At 45.7% G+C, this 17,875-nt stretch overlaps 1 protein-coding gene across 1 annotated transcript in view; it reads left to right on the forward strand.

Annotated features, from left to right (window-relative positions):
* PLXNA4 (plexin A4) overlaps positions 1–17,875 on the forward strand; it is a 397,694-nt gene that overhangs the window by 348,578 nt on the left and 31,241 nt on the right. Inside the window, exons 24-26 of the mRNA XM_081957639.1 lie at positions 1,932–2,078; positions 9,654–9,813; positions 13,144–13,247. Of these exons, the coding sequence (XP_081813765.1) occupies positions 1,932–2,078; positions 9,654–9,813; positions 13,144–13,247 (411 nt within the window). The remainder of the gene's footprint in view (positions 1–1,931; positions 2,079–9,653; positions 9,814–13,143; positions 13,248–17,875) is intronic.

Here is a 17,875-nt window from a genome sequence, read left to right on the forward strand (position 1 = left end):
ATGCACGCCCCCTTTACGGACCTCTTAGGAATGCGGTGAGGTCCACGGTAGACAGTTTGAAGTTGAAGCTGTGGAGGGTTTGAGGATGTAACAACGGAGTCAAGTAGAGCATTCCAGGCGTTGACCACTCTGTTGCTTAAGTCGTATTTTCTGCAATCGAGTTTGGAGCGGTTTGAGTTTGTATCGATTGTTTGCCTGCCAATCATTGAGGTTGAAGCTGAAGAAGTCATTGACAGGTAGGACATTGTAGCAGACAATTTTGTGCACTATGTTTAGATCAGACCGAAGGCGGCGTAGTTCCAGGTTGTCCAAACTCACAATTTCGAACCTGGTGGCATAAGGGATTCTGTTGTGAGCAGAGGAGTGGAGGACTCTTCTCGTGAAATACCTCTGGACCTGCTCAATCGTATTAAGGTCCAATATACAGTGTGGATTCCAGACAGACGAGCTGTATTCGAGAATTGGTCCAGCAAAGGTTTTGTATGCCCTAGTTTGCAGTACAGTATTACCGGAGAAGAAGCTTCGCAAAATTAGGTTAACAACTCTTAATGCCTTTTTGGCAATGCTGTTACCGTGAGCTCTTAGATCATTTGAGATGAGGACTCCTAGGTCCTTGACAGAGGTCTATGAGGTCGTATCCGCCCAGTTTGTATTTGGTGTTCTGATTTTTGTTGCAAATGTGTAAGATAGAGCATTTGTTGGTTGAGATTTGAAGCTGCTTGAACGTTAGGGGAGGAAAGATATGAAAGATACAGGCAGTCCTCGGCTTACGACCACAACCGAGCCCAAAATCGCCATCGCTAAGCAAGACACTTGCTAAGTGATTCCCCGAAGGTTAAGGTTGCAGGGAGGAGGAGGAGGAGGAGGAGGAGGAGGACTGTGGGGTCCTTGGTGCTCTCTGAGCTTGGTTGTTTTCTTGCAGACGTTTCATTATCCAACTGGGTAACATCATCAGTGAGAGGAGGAGGACTGTGGGGTCCTTGGTGCTCTCTGAACTTGATGATGTTCTTGCAGAAGTTTCGTGACAACTAGGAAACTTCATCAGTGATAGGAAAGAGTGGGGTTTATAAAAAGGAGGAGGAGGAGGAGGAGGAGGAGGAGGAGGAGGAGGAGGAGGACGATGACTGTGGGGTCCTTGTACTCTCTGAGCTGGTGGTTTTCTTGCAGATGTTTCATGACCCAACTAGGGAACATCATCAGTGTTGGAAGGAAATGGGGTTTGTGGAGAGAGGAGGAAGAAGAGGAGGAGGAGGAGGATTATGAGGTCCTTGGTACGCTCTGAGCTTGGTTGTTTTCTTGCAGACATTTCACCACCAGCCTAGGCAACATCATCAGTGCCAGAAGGCAGTGGAGTGTACTCTCTATTTTCATACAGATGTCTTGCCCTCTCAGTTGTGATGGGGTTTTCTCTTGGTGCTGCCTTGATTAGGCTCTTGTTTGCTGCGTGATTATTGGTCTGGTGTTAATCTCTGCTTCATTGCTGTCAGGGAAGTGTCTCAAAAAGAGGAGATGTCTCAAAACAGACAATTAAAAAAAGCGAAAAAGGAAACAAAAAGACCCAAACACTTCTCAACAGAAATGAGCACCCAGAGAAGCGGCGGTTGGTACCAGACAAACAAACAGTAAACACTGCCCCAACCAAGGAACTACCAACTGAGACAAATCATCAAACAGTAAACAAATCATTGAATCACCGAGATCGCTCTCACCAACACTGACAGGGCAGCCCCTTGTATATAAACAGAGAATAGACCACCAACCCCACTCCCTCCTAACACTGATGATGTTGCCTAGTTGGGTGATGAAATGTCTGCAAGACAACAAGCAAGCTCAGAGAGCACCCAAGGCCCCACGGAAAGGTGACTATCAGCCATTTTCTCCCCAATCTTGCCCTCACCTTCTTCTTTTTTTCCTTTCTTTCCTTGTTGCAGGAATGCGCTGGTGAGCCCCTCTTCTCCCTCTTCTGCGCCATCAAGCAACAGATGGAGAAAGGACCCATCGACGCCATTACTGGAGAAGCCCGCTATTCCTTAAGCGAAGACAAACTCATACGGCAGCAGATCGACTACAAGACCCTGGTGAGTGATGGGTGCCTGAAGAAGGAGAATGGGCATGGGGAGACGGCGTCCCATTTGGGACTCAAAAGAAACAGGAAAATCTATATATGTAAAAGTGTGTGTTTGTGTGTATTCCGGCATAACTCTGGAATGCCTCGAGCAATTTCAACCAAACCTGGTACAACAGACGACTTACTCTCTGGAAATAAATACTGTGTGGGGTAAAACACCCCTAACCCCACTCGGTGTGTGTGTGTGTGTGTGTGTGTGTGTGTGTTTGTGTGTCCTGTTACGATACAGCCTGTTGTGCCTTAAAACGGCTTCTACCATACTGCCGTAAGATGGCTTCTACTGTACAGCGCAGTGGAGTTTGCCATGGTAATCGCTTCACAGTACTCCGCCAGGGGGCTCCCTCTGGTAAGGGGGAAAATCCAACATTAGAAATTACGTTTGGTCTGGGCATTTCCCCCCAGAATATAAATGAATACCCAGGCAATGCCAGGTTATTGGCACTAGTGTTAAAAAAAAATAACAATTTGGGTTTGCAAGAAAATAAGATGCTTGTACAATAGACTTGCAAGGACGGAAATGTGGGCCTATGTTCCTCTGAGGTCAACTAGATGGCCCTCATCCAGATACAGATTAATAGTGTTGGATGGGGTCTTGTAGGTCATCTAGTCTAACCCCCCCAAGCAGACACTACACCATTTTTGACAGATGGTAGTTTCCCCCGAATTAATTTTCATAAATTTCCCCAAATTAATTGTCATACATTCATATGTGGCAGCTGTCCAGTGCTGAAATTGTGATCCCGTGACCCTGGGGGTGATTGTTAAGTGTGAAAACTGGCCATAAGTCACATTTTTCAGTGCTGTTGTAACGGTCACTAAATTCATGACTGTAAATCAAGGTTGTAAATCGAGAAATGTGTCATTGGACCGTTAGATGAAAATGTTAGGGAATTGTTCAGTTTTTGTGGGACTATAGAGCACAGGGTTTTTCAGGGTGAAAATATTAAATGAATTTTATTTTTAATAAACCTTTGGAGGCCAAACTGCCAATTGAGAGTTCTTGTGAATGTGCTGATATTTTGTTACTTGTGTCTTCAAGGGGTCACTAAACGAACGATTAGAAGTCGAGGACTACCTGTGTTGTTTACTGAAAAATGATAATATTAGATAGGATAGGATAGGATTGCATCCTAGTTTGTTGCAGAAAAAATCAAATCCAGAAAGCACACGCAGATAACTGATTCAGCAGATTTCACTAACTTCTTTCTATACATAATAACACATGAATAAATGTACAATACCAACAGCAGATTCTTTCAACGTGGTAGAAAGTTACAAGCAGAACACAAGCAGGAGAGAATAGTTAGCTTCATTTCAGAGCAGACAGAGTAGTTTCAGTTTCGTTTCTCAGCACAGATTTGGATCTGTTTAAGCTCCTATTGGCTGACTTTGTTACCATTTCTCTCCCAGTCATGAATATTCTAACAGATTGGATAGAATGATATGATAACATAATATTGGCAACACTGAAGCTCTAAGATGGCTTCGGCCAGGCCGAACCTCACACACCAGAGGTGGCATTTAGCAGGTTCTGACCAGTTCTGGAGAACCGATAGCGGAAATTTTGAGTAGTTTGTAGAATTGGTAAATGCCACCTCTGACTGGCCCCGCACCCATCTATTCTCTGCCTCCCAAGTCCCAGCTGATCAGGAGGGAATGGGGATTTCGCAGTCAATTTCCCTTGGAGTGGGGAGGGAATGGAGATATTACACTATCCTTCCCCTGCCACACCCACCAAGCCACGCCCACCAAGCCACGCCCACAGAACTGGTAGTAAAAAAAATTGAATCCCATTACCTCCACTCACCATTCCCGCACCACAGACACCTCTGCCACCCACCCAACCGGCTGCCCCAACCCCGTGGGGTCAGGGGGCAGGAAGGGGGCCGAGTCCTAGCTTTATCACTCAGTAGCCATATTCCCAAGAGATGGTTGGACACCATTTGTCCAGCTGGTCCAGTCCAGGATGATCCTCTCGGTCATTTTTGGAACCACTATGAATCAAATGAGCTCCCAGTGGTGCCCATCTCTAATTGTATGGGTTCGGTCATCAGGGTGGCAGGCGCTCGCCCCATGCCAATACTCTACTAAACACTTAGTCTTATGTTTATTTACCCATGTAGTAGGGCTGTATTACTGCTATCCTTCTCATCTTTCCACTACCTTCTCCTATGGGTATCTTATGATTATATTACTTCGTTGTTTGCATGCACACTGAGAGCTTATGCACCGCAGACAAAATCCTTGTGAGTCCAATCATATTTGGCCAATAAAGCGTTCTCTACTTCTCTTCTATACTACCCTGTTTCCCTGAAAATAAGACCTGGATAATCGGCCCAATTGGGCTTTTGCGCTAAAATAATCCCTCCCCCGAAAATAAGCCCCTTCCCGAAAATATTGCAACACAGCAGCTGCCATGAGGTGACCACGCTCACCGCCTCCTGTGCCTCAAAAATAATAAGACCTCCCTGAAAATAAGGCCAAGGGCTTATTTCGGGGGTGAAAAGAAAATAAGACAGGGGATTGTACTGACATCAAGGTTTGAGTGCAGAGCAAAGAGGAATGGATGAATGGAGAAAAGAAAGAAGGAAAGAGAAAGGGAGAAATAGAAGGAGGGAGACAAGGAAAGGAAAGGAATAGGGAAGGGAAGGGATAGGGAAAGAAAGGAAAGGAAAGGAAGGAGGAAAAAAGAAGGAAAGAGAAAGGGAGAAATAGAAGGAAAGGAGGGAAACAAGGAAAGGAAAGCAAATGGGAAGGGAAGGGGAAGGGAAGGAATAGGGAAGGGAAGGAATAGGAACAGAAAGGAAGGGAAGGGAAGGAGGAAAAAAGAAGGAGATGAACAGGGAAGGAAAGGAAAGGAAAAAGCGACCAAAAAAGGAAGGGAGAGGAGGAAAGAAAATGAAAGGAAAGGAAAGGAGGAAAGGAAAGGAAAGAGGAGGGAAAAAAGGAGGAAAAGAATGGGGAAGGAAAGGAAGCAAAAAGATCTTTGGGTCGATGGTTACATTTCTTCTCTGCTCTAAGCTTCCCTCCTTCATTCGGCTCCTTTGATGTTAATCTGCTTTGCCTCTTAACATCTCAAGAGCCAGAAAATCTATCCAGATAGGAATCTTAGCAGATATATTGAGATCCATTTCACTGGGGAGATTAAAGGCAGAAGAAAGGCGAAGAAGAAAGCATTTCTCTTAGCCACATTCTTTATGAGCTGCGGAGGGAAATGAGAGGGACGGACAGGAGACGCTGATGTGGCTTTTCCTCCCCTTGAACAGTAATTCCAATAATAAGATTTTAAAATATAGATGCCATTAAAAATCAGAAGGACATTCCACAGCTTTCTGATGTTTTTCATGCTACATGCTTCCTGTTGTGGCCCGCCAGTGGCCAGCAGACCGGGCAGCAGATTCGGACAGTGAGGAGGTTGGGGAGGAACATGGGCCAGTCCTGGAGTCTGGGGAAGGCTCTGATGAGGGCTCTGTGTCAGAGGCAGAGAGGGGGACAGGGCCATTTGACAGTTATTAGCTGCCTTCAGAGTCGGAGATCAGTGAGGCAGAAGAACAGCTGGAGCCTGTTCCCGATGTGCACATACGCAGAGTTGCCAGGAAACAGGAACTGCTAAGGAACAAGGGCCGATGCAGGAGTAAAGGCACAGGTGAACGGTGAATGGCCCCTCCCAGAGGAAATAAAAGAGGAGCGAAAGGGGAGGGGGCTTTTGCAGGAAGCAATTCGTTCGTTCGTTCATTCGTTTCAGGAGTGTGAAGATCTGTCCCTGAATCTCCGAGACTCTGTGCCAAGTCTTTTCTTGCACAGCATCTCATTTGGGAAAATATTTACATCGTGGCAGCTTTCCAAGCTAGATAAGGCCTGTGGGCATAAATAGTCCTTTGAAAGACTGTTTGCCAGGCCTTTGCTGAATGGGAATGAGAGGAATTCACATGCGTTTAATAAAAGGGGTTTTGTTGGGACCAGGAATCTGCTTTGTGCTTTTGGGGGAAGCCTAGCTCAGAACACTCCCAGGGCTTTTAAAAAAAATCCTTGGAAGGTGTTCATTGCATAATAGAACAATCAAAACAACCAGGGGGAGTTTAAAAAAAAGTCAAAATGACTTCTCCCATCATGTGATCCATTTTTAGTGGTTCCACCTGCGATTTCCACTACTGGTTCAGGCAAACCAGTCTGAACCGACTGAATACCATCTCTCTTCAACTTCCAGAATTCCCCAGGCGGAATAGCATATCTCTCTCTTTCTCTTTCTCTCTCTCTTTCTCTCTCTCCCTCCCTCCCTCCCTCAACATAACTAGGCCGTGCACAATAATAGTTTGTTTGCAATTCTCAGATTCTTTCCAACCTATTTCTGAAGAAATTATTAGTATATATCCCTTCTCCACCACCTCCTCCTCCTCTTCTCTTTCTCCTCTCAAAGATTTGGGGGATTTGAGCTCCAAAATCTCAGGGTAATGGAATTTCCCGAGCCTGGGAAGAAGAATGGAACATTTGCCAAACACTGCAGAAACACAAAACGAAAGAACATTCCTTTCATATCTCATAACTGCTAGCCAGCTTCCCCTTAAATCAAAAGCGAGGACCGAAGAAGATCAAAGGCATTGTGGAGGATCTGTCTTAACACACGCTGATCAAATAAGGGCTACAGAACACATGTACCCACGTTTTCAAGATTCTATAATATAATCCTCTTTTCTCTGCAGTAAACTTGGCGGAATCTATATTGCTTTTGTTATTGTTAAGGAGTTTGATACTCCGCCCCGCGGAAAAGGCATGGCATTTAGTCTATGGTCACAATAAATCCTAAATTTGATATCATTTTTTTCTGACAAGCTCATTCTATCAGGAGGCGTAAGAGCTCAGTCCCCTTCAACAAATGTGTAGAATAGTCAGGGTCTTCTGATGAGGATCGTGGTGAACTAGATGTCCATGAAGGACCAGGATTGACAGAATTGGATGATGAATTCCAGCTGTCAAAAATCTCTCTGGAAAACAGAGAGAGCGTGAGATCGACCGTGTGTACTCCAGACAGCGGCTTCCTGCAAGTAAACAGCAGAAGTGGGAGTTTTTGTACTCAGAGAGAAGATGGAGGGACTATTTGTGTATGAAATTGATGTGGCTTAAGATGTGGCTTTAGGGATGCGGTGGTTCAGTGGCTGAGCTTGTCGATCAGCTTGTCGGTAGTTCGAATCCCTAGCACCGCATAACGGAGTGAGTTCCTGTTACTTGTCCCAGCTTCTGCTAACCTAGCAGTTCGAAAGCATGTAAAAATGCAAGTAGAAAAATAGGGACCACCTTTGGTGGGAAGGGAACAGCGTTCCGTGCGCCTTTGGCGTTTAGTCATGCCAGTCACATGACCACAGAGATATCTTTGGACAGCTCTGGCTCTTCGGCTTTGAAACGGAGATGAGCACCGCCCCCTAGAGTCGGGAATGACTAGTACATATGTGCAAGGGGAACCTTTTCCTTTAAGATGTGGCAGGCGTTGTTGTAGGTGGTGCTATTTGGGAGGAAGGGCAGTACAGGTAGTCCTTGACTTACAGCAGTTCATTTAGTGACCATTCAAAGATACAATGGCACTGACCTATGACCATTGCCTGAATTTGGATCATGTGTCCATGGGATGCTACAATGGTCGTAAGTATGAAAACCGGTCCGAAGTCACTTTTTTGAGTGCCGTTGTAACTTCGAATGATCATTAGACGAACCGTTGTAAGTCGAGGACTACCTGTAGTCTTAAGATCATTTTATCTGCAGATGCCGGGAAATATGAAGATCATTAGGTAAAGCCACAAAGTGCCATGAAGAAAAATGAAATATGTCATGGAGTTAAACGTTGTTCTGCCCCAGGCTTCCCAAGAGCATGAAGCTGACTCCTCGTCCCAATAAAACCCCTTTTATTTGGGCTCAAGGGAATTCCTCTCCAGCAAAGTCCCAGCCAACAGTCTTTCAAGAGATTTCGCAACTACAGACCTTTATCAGGCTTGGAGAGCTGCCAGGCCGATATCTTCCAAACTCCACTCTGTAACAGATGATAGTTGGCAAGAAGTCAGGAACAGATCTTCACCCTAATGAATTGAACTAAGACCTCCCCGGATAATACCATGTTTCCCCGAAAACAAGACAGGGACTTATTTTCTTTTGACCCCCGAAATAAGCGCTTGGTTTTATTTTGGGGGCGGTCTTATTATTTTTGGGGTGCAGGAGGCGGCGAGCGTGGTCACCTCCTGGCTGCTGCTGTGTTGCAATATTTTAGCCCATGCGCTCAAAAGCCTGATTGGGCTTATTGTCCAGGGAGGTCTTATTTTCGGGAAAACAGGGTAAGCCCAATCGGGCTTTTGAGTGCATGCACGGAAATAATCCCTCCACTGAAAATATTGCAACACAGCAGCAGCCATGAGGTGACCACGCTCCCCGCCTCCTGCACCTCAAAAATAAGAAGACCTCCCCGAAAATAAGGCCAAGCGGTTATTTCAGGGGTCAAAAGAAAATAAGACCCTGTCTTGTTTTTGGGGAAACACGGTGAGACTCCCCATAGACAATTGTGGTGTTCACATCACATATCCAATTACAATGGCTTTGTCCACACATGGTTGGATTGCCTACGATATAGTGAACCCGTGGTGGGTTGCAGGCGGTAGGCCCGATACAGGCGTACCGGTGCCTGCTGGGAGCACTGGGTACCGTTCCGGTACGATGCTCCGGAGGGCCCATCTGCCCGGCCAAGCTCCTTACTTGTATTTGAGCTCTTCGGCGCTTATGGAGCCTGTGTAACACTCCGAGCAGCTGGAGTGTTGCGGAGGTGTCGCAAGAGGTAAGGACTCATATGAGCGCTGCATGCGTTCATGTGGTAGATGCCGGGCCCCGTTGCACCATACCGGTTGCAACGGGATCTGGAACCAACCACTATTAGTGAACTCATATATTTCCATCAGCACTTCAATCTACTCGAGAGTTTTGTCCAAACCTGTTAGGTAAGGCTCCCCATTAGGAGAGCGAGTGTGCAGAGACGCGTAATGAGAGTGGTTTGGAAGAACACGCACAAACCAGCATACAGGGACACTGAATAGTAAAAGTAATAGTATTTTACTTATGTGGAAAATAGAGGTATTCAGAGTTCAATTTACAGCCTAAGTCATACACGGTTCAGTCAGTTATCAATGTTCTCAGTTAAGGAGTGATCTATCGAACACAGTCCAGTATCATATAATCAGTTCAGCACACAAAGTTGCTAACAGTAGCAAAACTCACAGTAACTCATGATACAGCATCAAGCAGTATTCACCGATCAGCATCTAACAAACAGAGAGCTAACATTCATTCTGGCTCCATCTTATGGCTGCTTGAGGTAACAGCAACCAATCACATTTTAGCAGTACTTAAAGCTATAGTACTACCATCATGGTTTATATATTGCTGACCCAACTGTTAGCTTACATTCCTAACAAAACCCCACCCAGATATAGGACTTGCGAAGGTCGAGACTTCCGTCTGATGCGTTTCCTTTCTTTCAACCAACCTTCTACAGGTCCTGAGCTGCGTAAACCCTGATAATGTGAACAGCCCCGAGATCCCAGTCAAGATCTTGAACTGCGACACCATCACCCAAGTGAAGGAGAAGTTCCTGGATGCCATCTTCAAGAACGTGCCTTGTTCTCATCGGCCCAAAGCTGCAGATATGGATCTGGGTGTGTTGAGTATCTTCTTAGATCAATCGAGATGGACAGCCATGGAACCCATCCATCCATTCATATAACCATGTTGGGTTAGGTTGACGTAGTCGGGTTCTCCCTTGGACAGGAAACGCTCCTTCTTGGGCATTTGGGGACAATGACATATCGGAAACTAAAAACCTAAACATAGTTAGGAGGGATGGATAGGTTTGAGGTAGAATAGAGTAGGGTAGGGTAGGGTAGGGTAGGGTAGAGTAGAGTAGAGTTGGGTAGGGTAGGGTAGGATAGGATAGGATAGGATAGGAATAGAGAAGAAAATAGAAGAGAAAATAGAAGAGAAGAGAAGAACAGAGAAGAGAAGAGAAGAGAAGAGAAGAGAAGAGAAGAGAAAATATGGAATGGAATAGAATATGAAATATGAAATATGAAATGGAATAAGGAATAAGGAATAGAATAGAATAAGGAATAGAATAGAATAAGGAATGAAGGAATAGAATAGAATAATGAATGAAAGAGTGGAATGGAATAGAATGGAATGGAATGGAACGGAACGGAACGGAATAGAATAGGGAATGGAATAGAATGGAATGGAATAGAATAGAATAGGGAATGGAATGGAATAGAATAGGGAATGGAATGGAATAGAATAGGGAATGGAATGGAATGGAATAGAATGGAATGGAATAGAACAGAATAGAATAGGGAATGGAATAGAATAGAATGGAATAGAATAGAATAGAATAGAATAGAATAGGGAATGGAATGGAATAGAATAGGGAATGGAATAGAATAGAATGGAATAGAACAGAATAGAATAGGGAATGGAATGGAATAGAATAGGGAATGGAATAGAATGGAATGGAATAGAACAGAATAGAATAGGGAATGGAATAGAATAGAATGGAATAGAATAGGGAATGGAATGGAATAGAATTGAATAGAAAGAGCTTGGTGGTTTTCTTGCCGACATTTCATTCCCAAACTAGATAACATCAACAGTGCTAGAAGGGTTTGCAGTTGAAGGAGTGGAGCAGGATGAGATGGAGGAAGAGAAGGAGAAGAGGAAGAAAGATAGAGAAGAAAAAAAATGAAGAGGAAGAAGGAGGAGACGAAGTAAGGGAAGGAGAAGAACTTTAGGGTCCTTGGTGCTCTCTGAGCTTGGTGGTTTTCTTGCCGACGTTTCATGACCCAGCTAGGTAACTAAATCAGTCCAGATTATGTTACCTAGTTTGATAATCAAATGAAAAGTCACAAAAGGGGATCGCATGACCCCGGGACAATGCAACTGTCATAAATATGAGCCAGTTGCCCGGCGTCTGATCATGTGACCACAGGGGACATTGCAACAGCCGTAAGTATCTCCCCAAACATACACAAGCACAATTTAGCATGGAGGACAATAGAAATCTATCAACCATTTAAGAGGATGAGCTGTTGCTAATATCCATCTGGGTCTATTTGTGTGTCTGTCTGTGTGTGTGTGTGTGTATGTCTGTCTGTCTGTCTCTCTGTGGTTGGCGTGTCCTTGAAATGTGATCATACAGGAAAGGTCACCGATGTCAATTTATAGGAGGAGCCCGAAGGAAGCTGGGCACCGAGACTCACTTTGAGCTCCAGACAATCTGAAAATAAAAGTTCTTGGCTGCTATTTGATCGCTGATGTCATGCAGGAGGAGCCAGCTAAATTATCCCTGCTCCTGGCAGAAACCTTCTCTCTCTCCCATCTGAGAGATGCGCTCATCGGGGTGAAGGTGGCATGAAAGGCAAAACAGATCAAAATTTACCGTTTTATATTGCTCAGTGCAAGTTAGCAGACGTTTCAGCCATTAAAATGCTTCTTCCATGACGCTGCCCCACCCTTCCCCCCCAAAAAACTCTTCAGCTCCAGGCTTACTTTGAGCTTCCTGGCAATTAGTTTGCCCGAGAAGCCAAATTCAAGGACCGTGAAGTCTGAGACCTGTGATTCCTTTTGCCATGACCACTGCTCTTATGTCCCACCTGCCATTTTAATCTCAACCTAACTCATTTTCTCCAAGCCAAGTGAGTAGAGCCAAAATGGCGCCTGGAATCGCTTGAGGGAGTCCTTGGTGCTCTCCAAGATTGGTGGTTTCCTTGTAAGGTATTTCATTACCCAACCAGGATGATGAGGGGACTGGAGACTAAAACCTACGATGAACAGTTACAGGAACTGGGCCTGGCTAGTCTAGTGAAGAGAAGGACCAGGGAAGACAGGATAGCAGCCTTCCCAATATCTCAGGGGTTGCCCCAAAGAAGAAGAAGTCAAGCTATTCTCCAAAGCACCCGAAGGCCAGACAAGGAACAATGGATGGAAACTGACCAAGGAGAGATGCAACCTAGAAATCAGGAAGAACTTTCTGACAGTGAGAACAATCAACCAATGTTTCCTTTGGAAGTTGTGGGAGCTTCCATCATGGAAGCTTTCAAGAAGAGAATGGACTGCCATTTGTCAGCAATGGTGTAGGTCTCCTGCTTGAGTGGAGGATTGGGCTAGGTGACCTACAAGGTCCCTTAATCTGTTAAACACTAGGTTATATCACTGGTGCTAGAAGAGTATGCAGTTTAAGAAGTGGAGGAAGAGGAGTTGGATGAAGAGAAGGAGAAAAGGAGAAGGAATGAAGGGAAAGAAGAAGGAATAAAAGAAGGAGAAGAACTGTGAGTTCCTTGGTGCTCTTTAAGCTTAGTGGTTTTCTTGCAGATGTTGAACAGTTCAACAGTCATATTTACTGAAGTGAATTTTCTTTTGCAAGATATTTTCAAGCAGAACCAAAGCTCTCCTCTCTCTGATATGTTTCCTTTAATTAGCTACTCAGTCCCCTGCAAAACAGTTTTTAAACGTCTCCTTCCAATTTGTGACATGTTGTTCTTTGGGGTTTTACGGACTTCTGAATTTAGGAATGCAGTTTTCCAATTAAAAATGGGCCAGGCGGAGGGGGGGGAAGTGGATGAGGGAGAGAGAAAGAGAGAGAGAAAGAAAATGGAAAGAAACAAAGAGAGAGAGAGAGAGAGAGATGGGAGAAGAGAAAAAAGAACGAGAAAGAGAAAGAAAGAGAGAAAGAGAAAGAAAGAGATGAAAGAAAGAGAAAAAAGAATGAGAAAGAAAGAAAGAAGGAGATAGAGAGTGGAAGAGTGGGATTGTGAGAAAGAGAAAAACACAAAGAGAAAGAGGAAAAATGAGTCAGGGAAAAAGAGAAAGAGAAAGAAATAAACCTCCGAGGTGCCTTCATACTCTGTGATTCCGTTTGCATGCAGAGGCCACATCACCGTTCTCCCCCAAAACATTTCCACTCGCTTGCGGGCGTGACCTGCGTTTCTCTTTCTTCGCAGAATGGCGGCAGACCAACGGCACCAGAATGATCCTTCAGGATGAAGATCTGACCACCAAAATTGAGAACGACTGGAAGAGGCTGAATACTCTTTCCCATTATCAGGTGTGTATAAATCAGCTTTGGTTTTGTTGGAAGGAAAATCCCTCTGGTACAGTTCCGTGCCAGGAGAAAGACGCTGGAAATAAAAATGGAGGCTGGGGGCAGATTGCAAAGATAGGTTCCCTTTTATTGATGAACCACGTGTGATTCGGGGACAGCTGACAAAATGGAGTTGAGAGTGGGTGGGTTTTTATACCTTCTGGATTCCTATGGGGGCTGGGTAGGGGTTATGCAGGGGGTCATAGCTGGCTCTATAAGCAAAAGAGGAAATGCAAATCCGGGGTATTTGTCTGAGCTAATCTTGTCAGCATTTGGCTTGCCGAACTGTGTTGCTTATCTGGAGTTTCTGTCTGACCCAGTCTTTGAATAGATTACCAAATCTGCATTTTTTAAAAAGCTGGCCTGCTCCGTTTCTGCTTGGGGCAAGGAGACTGGGGCTAATTTCTACCTCCCTTAAGATTTCCCCCCCATTTCTCCTTTAGGGGAAATATTCTATCTTGCCTTTTTAATATTTCCCAAAATATTTCATTCTTCTAGGTGGGGAGGGGGGTGCATTCCCTACAGTTTGATTAGATCTATGAGCTTCTGGGAGGGGGATCTTGGAGTCTTAGCAGACAACCATCTAAATGGGAGCCAGCCATGTGCAGCGACAGCCAAAAAAGCCAATGTGATCCTAAGTTGCATTAACAGAGGGATACAATCAAGATCAAAGGAGGACTACTGCCACTCTATAAAGCCTTAGTAAGACCACACCTAGAGTACTGCATCCAGTTTTGGTCACCACACTATAAAAAATGATGTTGACACTCTAGAAAAAGTGCAGAGAAGAGCAACTAGGATGATGAGGGGACTGGAGAGCAAAATTTATGAAGAATGGTTGCAGGAACTGGGCCTGGCTAGTTTAGGGAAGAGAAAGACCAAGGGAGACACGATAGCATCTTCCAATATTTGAGGGGCTGCCACAGAGAGGAAGGGGGTCAAGCTATTCTCCAAAGCACCCGAAGTCTAGAGAAGGAACAATGGATGGAAACTGACCAAGGAGAGATTCAACCTGGAAATAAGGAGAAATTTCCTGATAGTGAGAACAATCAACCCATGGAACAGATGTTTCCTTCAGACGTTGTGGGAGCTTCAAGAAGAGATTGGACTGCCATTTGTCAGCAATGGTGCAGGGTCTCCTTTTCGGGTGGGGGTTGGACTAGATGACCTAGAAGGTCCCTTCCCACTCTAGTATTCTATATGCAATGGAGCAGCTTGTCTTTGGAAGTTGTGGGAGCTTCATCCCTGGAGGCTTTCAAGAAGAGACTGGACTGCCACCTGTCAGAAATGGTGTAAGGTCTCCTGCTTGGGCAGGGGGTTGGACTAGATGACCTCCCAGGTCCCCTCCAACTCTGTTAAATCTCATCTCATCTAGTTCCAGGTTGCTTCTCTGCTCGGTTAGTTTCCATCCATTGTTTCCCCTCTTTGCCGATTGGTGCTTTAGATAATAGCTTGCCCCCCCTCCTCCTCGTTCTTTGTTGGATGCCTTTGTGTGACGTCCACCAGGCATTGGAGGACTATCAACCGTCCTCGGTTTGCATAAAGATGAGAGACGGTGAGATGTGGGAAGCCACTTTTGCCGGCTTCCAGGAGAGCTGGTTAATTAGCATCCTCGCGTTGCTTTGAAGATGAAAGCTGCCCTCGGTGATGAGTGCTAATTATTGTTGCGGCTGATGGCAAGAGGGCCCTTCCTCTCCGTGTCCAAGGAAGATCTGCCAGATCCAGCTCCTCTTAGCCGTGCCTGAATATTCTGCTTGGTTTCATGCTTCCCAGGGAGACCCTGAGGCTATCCAGCCTGAATCCCAAGGTTCCTGTAGCCATTCCTTTCACAGATGGCCCAGAGAGGTCCTTTCTCCAAAGGGTGGGAAGTGAACCACATCACCTCACAACCATCCATCGCTTCTTCTCTGCTCGATGGCCAAGGCTTCCTTGACTCCTCTCTGGAGAGGGACATGAAGCCATTTGATATGATTGGCCCTGGGGGCTCTCCGAGTTTGGTTGCTTTTCATGCAGATGTTTCGTGACCCAAGCTAGGTAACGTCATCAGCTCTCGTGGAGGATGCAATGGGCTGGTTGACCCTTCTTGTTGTTACTTGCGAGGAGGAGAAAGAGGAGGAGGAAGAGGAGGAGGAGAGGAGAAGGGAGAGGAGGAAGTGGAGGGGGGCATAAAAAGGAGAGGAGGAGAGGAGGAGGAAGAAGAGGAGGGGGAAGAGAAGAGGAGGAGAGGAGAAGGAAGAGGAGGAGAGGAGGAGGGAGAGGAGAGGAGGAAGTGGAGGAGGACATAAAGAAGAGAGGAGGAGGAAGAAGAGGAGGAGGGGGAAGAGGAGGAGGAAGAGGACAGGAGAAGGAGGAAGAGGAGAGGAAGAGGAGAGGAAGAGGAGGAGGAGGGAGAGGGGGAAGAGGCGGAGGACATAAAGAGGAGAGGAGAAAGAAGAGGAGGAGGAGGAAGAAGAGGAGGAAGAAGAGAAGAGGAGGAGAAAGGGGAGGAGGAGGAGAGGAGAAGGAGGAGGAGAGAAAGAGGGAGGAGAGGAGGAGGGAGAGAAGAGGAGGAAGTGGAGGGGGACATAAAGAGGAGAGGAGGAAGAAGAAGAGGAGGAGGGGGAAGAGAAGAGGAGGAGAGGAGAAGGAAGAGGACAGGAGGAGGAGATGAGGAGGAGGAGAGAAAGGGGAGGAGAATGAGAGGAGGAAGAGGAGGAGGACATAAAGAGAAGAGGGGGAGGAGAGGAGGAGGAATAAGAGGTGGAGGAAGAGGAGGAGGACAGAAAAAGGAGAGGAAGAGGAGGAAGAGGTGAAGTGGGGGGCACGACTGTTTGGTCCTTGATGCGCTCTATGCATGATTTTTTTGCAGACATTTCATTACCCAACAGGGTAACATCATCAGTGCTGATGATGTTACCACTGATGGCACTGATGATGTTACCTAGGGTCATGAAACATCTGCAAGAAAACAACCACGCTGCGAGAGCACCAAGGACCCCATAGTCGTTGTCCTCCTCCTCCTCCTCCTCCTCCTCCTCCTCCTCCTCCTCCTCCTCCTCCTCCTCCTCCTCCTCCTCCTCCTCCTCCTCCTCCTCCTCCTCCTCGCAAGCATCAACAAAGAACAGTTAACCGGCCCATTGCATCCTTCACAGCAGCTCCTACAGGTTCTCATCTTGATGTATTCGATGGAGGGCACGGCAGCTGCCCACCGAAAGATCCAGTGGGAAATAATTTGCTATACACTCCGTGATGGGGATTATTTTTCTTTTTCTTCTAATGGTACCGATCGAAAAGGCAGGGGCGGGGAGGGGGAAAAAATAGAAAAGGGAAAGGATTGATTACCGCCATGGTCTTATATTTTCCAAAAGAATGCGTTTCCGAGTAAATGGGATTCAGCCACAACTCCGAGCCCTTGTAAAATATGAAACTCCCGGTCCAAGACAAACTTACTTGCCAGTCTGTTTTCACTTAAAGTGGGGGGAGCAAAGGTTTGACTGGGGTGAAATATAGACCTCCCTGGTGCCCATTTTTTCCCTCCCTCTCTCTCACTCCCTCTCTCTCTCTTGTCCCCAAAGTTATCTGTATTTCATTGTGACAGCTGTGATGAAAAGTAACAGCAGGAACAATCAGCCTTCACTTTGCGCACTTTCTGACAATTACGAATGACGATGTGGCACGCTCATAAATCCAATTACGAAGGAAGGCAACAGTGTTTTTTCCCCCCTACATGCTCTGCAGCAAGCCAGAAAGGATGAAATCCAGCCCCCAAAATTTAAAGAGTGATGTTTTGGGTTTTTTTTTTCTTCCTGGCAATGAATCTCCCACTCCCTTGACAACTACCTGGAGTCAGAACATCAGAAATTTGGGGCTCAGTTATGGTCGTAAGTTAAGGACTATCTGTTTTTATTTTAACTCAACAATTTAGGGCCGGTCCAGCAGATTGGAGAATTAGAACCAGCCTCATAGAGATATTCCGATTAATAGAGTTGGAAGGGACCTTGTTAGGTCATCTAGTCCAACCCCCCACTCACCCAAGCATTTTGCTTTTTCTTCCTTTTCTTCCTGGGACAGAAGGTCAGAATTAGCATTCAGGATCCGCGATGAATTTTGGAGCAAGGCATGCTGGAAGTTACTCACCTGAATCCATGCCCTGCTTTGTTCATCCTGTTGCTCGATAAATCCATTGCAATGCAATAGAAGAGAATATCTCTAGCTCAGGGTTCAACTGTGAGTTTGGTTGCTTTCCTGAAGACATTTCATGACCCAACTAGGTAGTATCATCAATGCTAGTGAGGTTGGAGTTTACTCTCTGTTTATATAAAACAGCTTGCCCTGTGTTGGTGGGGATGTGTGGTTTTCTCCCCAGTTGTTCCTTGATTAGGGTATTGTTTTCTGCTTGATTGTTTGTCTGGTATTAATCCCTGTTTATCTGGCGGTGGATGGCTTAGTGTATTGTTTTCTGTTTGATTATTTGTCTGGTCTTAATCCCTGCTTATCTGCTGTTGATTGCTGGAGGGGATGTATCCTGGTCTCTTTGTTTCCTTCTCAGCTTTCTTTCATTGTCTCTCTTGAATGGCGTATAAATGTGATCTATCTCTATGTGTCAACCAGCC

This window comes from Natrix helvetica (genome assembly GCF_964273705.1).
Source record: "Natrix helvetica genome assembly, chromosome: 6".
Lineage (NCBI taxonomy): Eukaryota > Metazoa > Chordata > Lepidosauria > Squamata > Natricidae > Natrix > Natrix helvetica.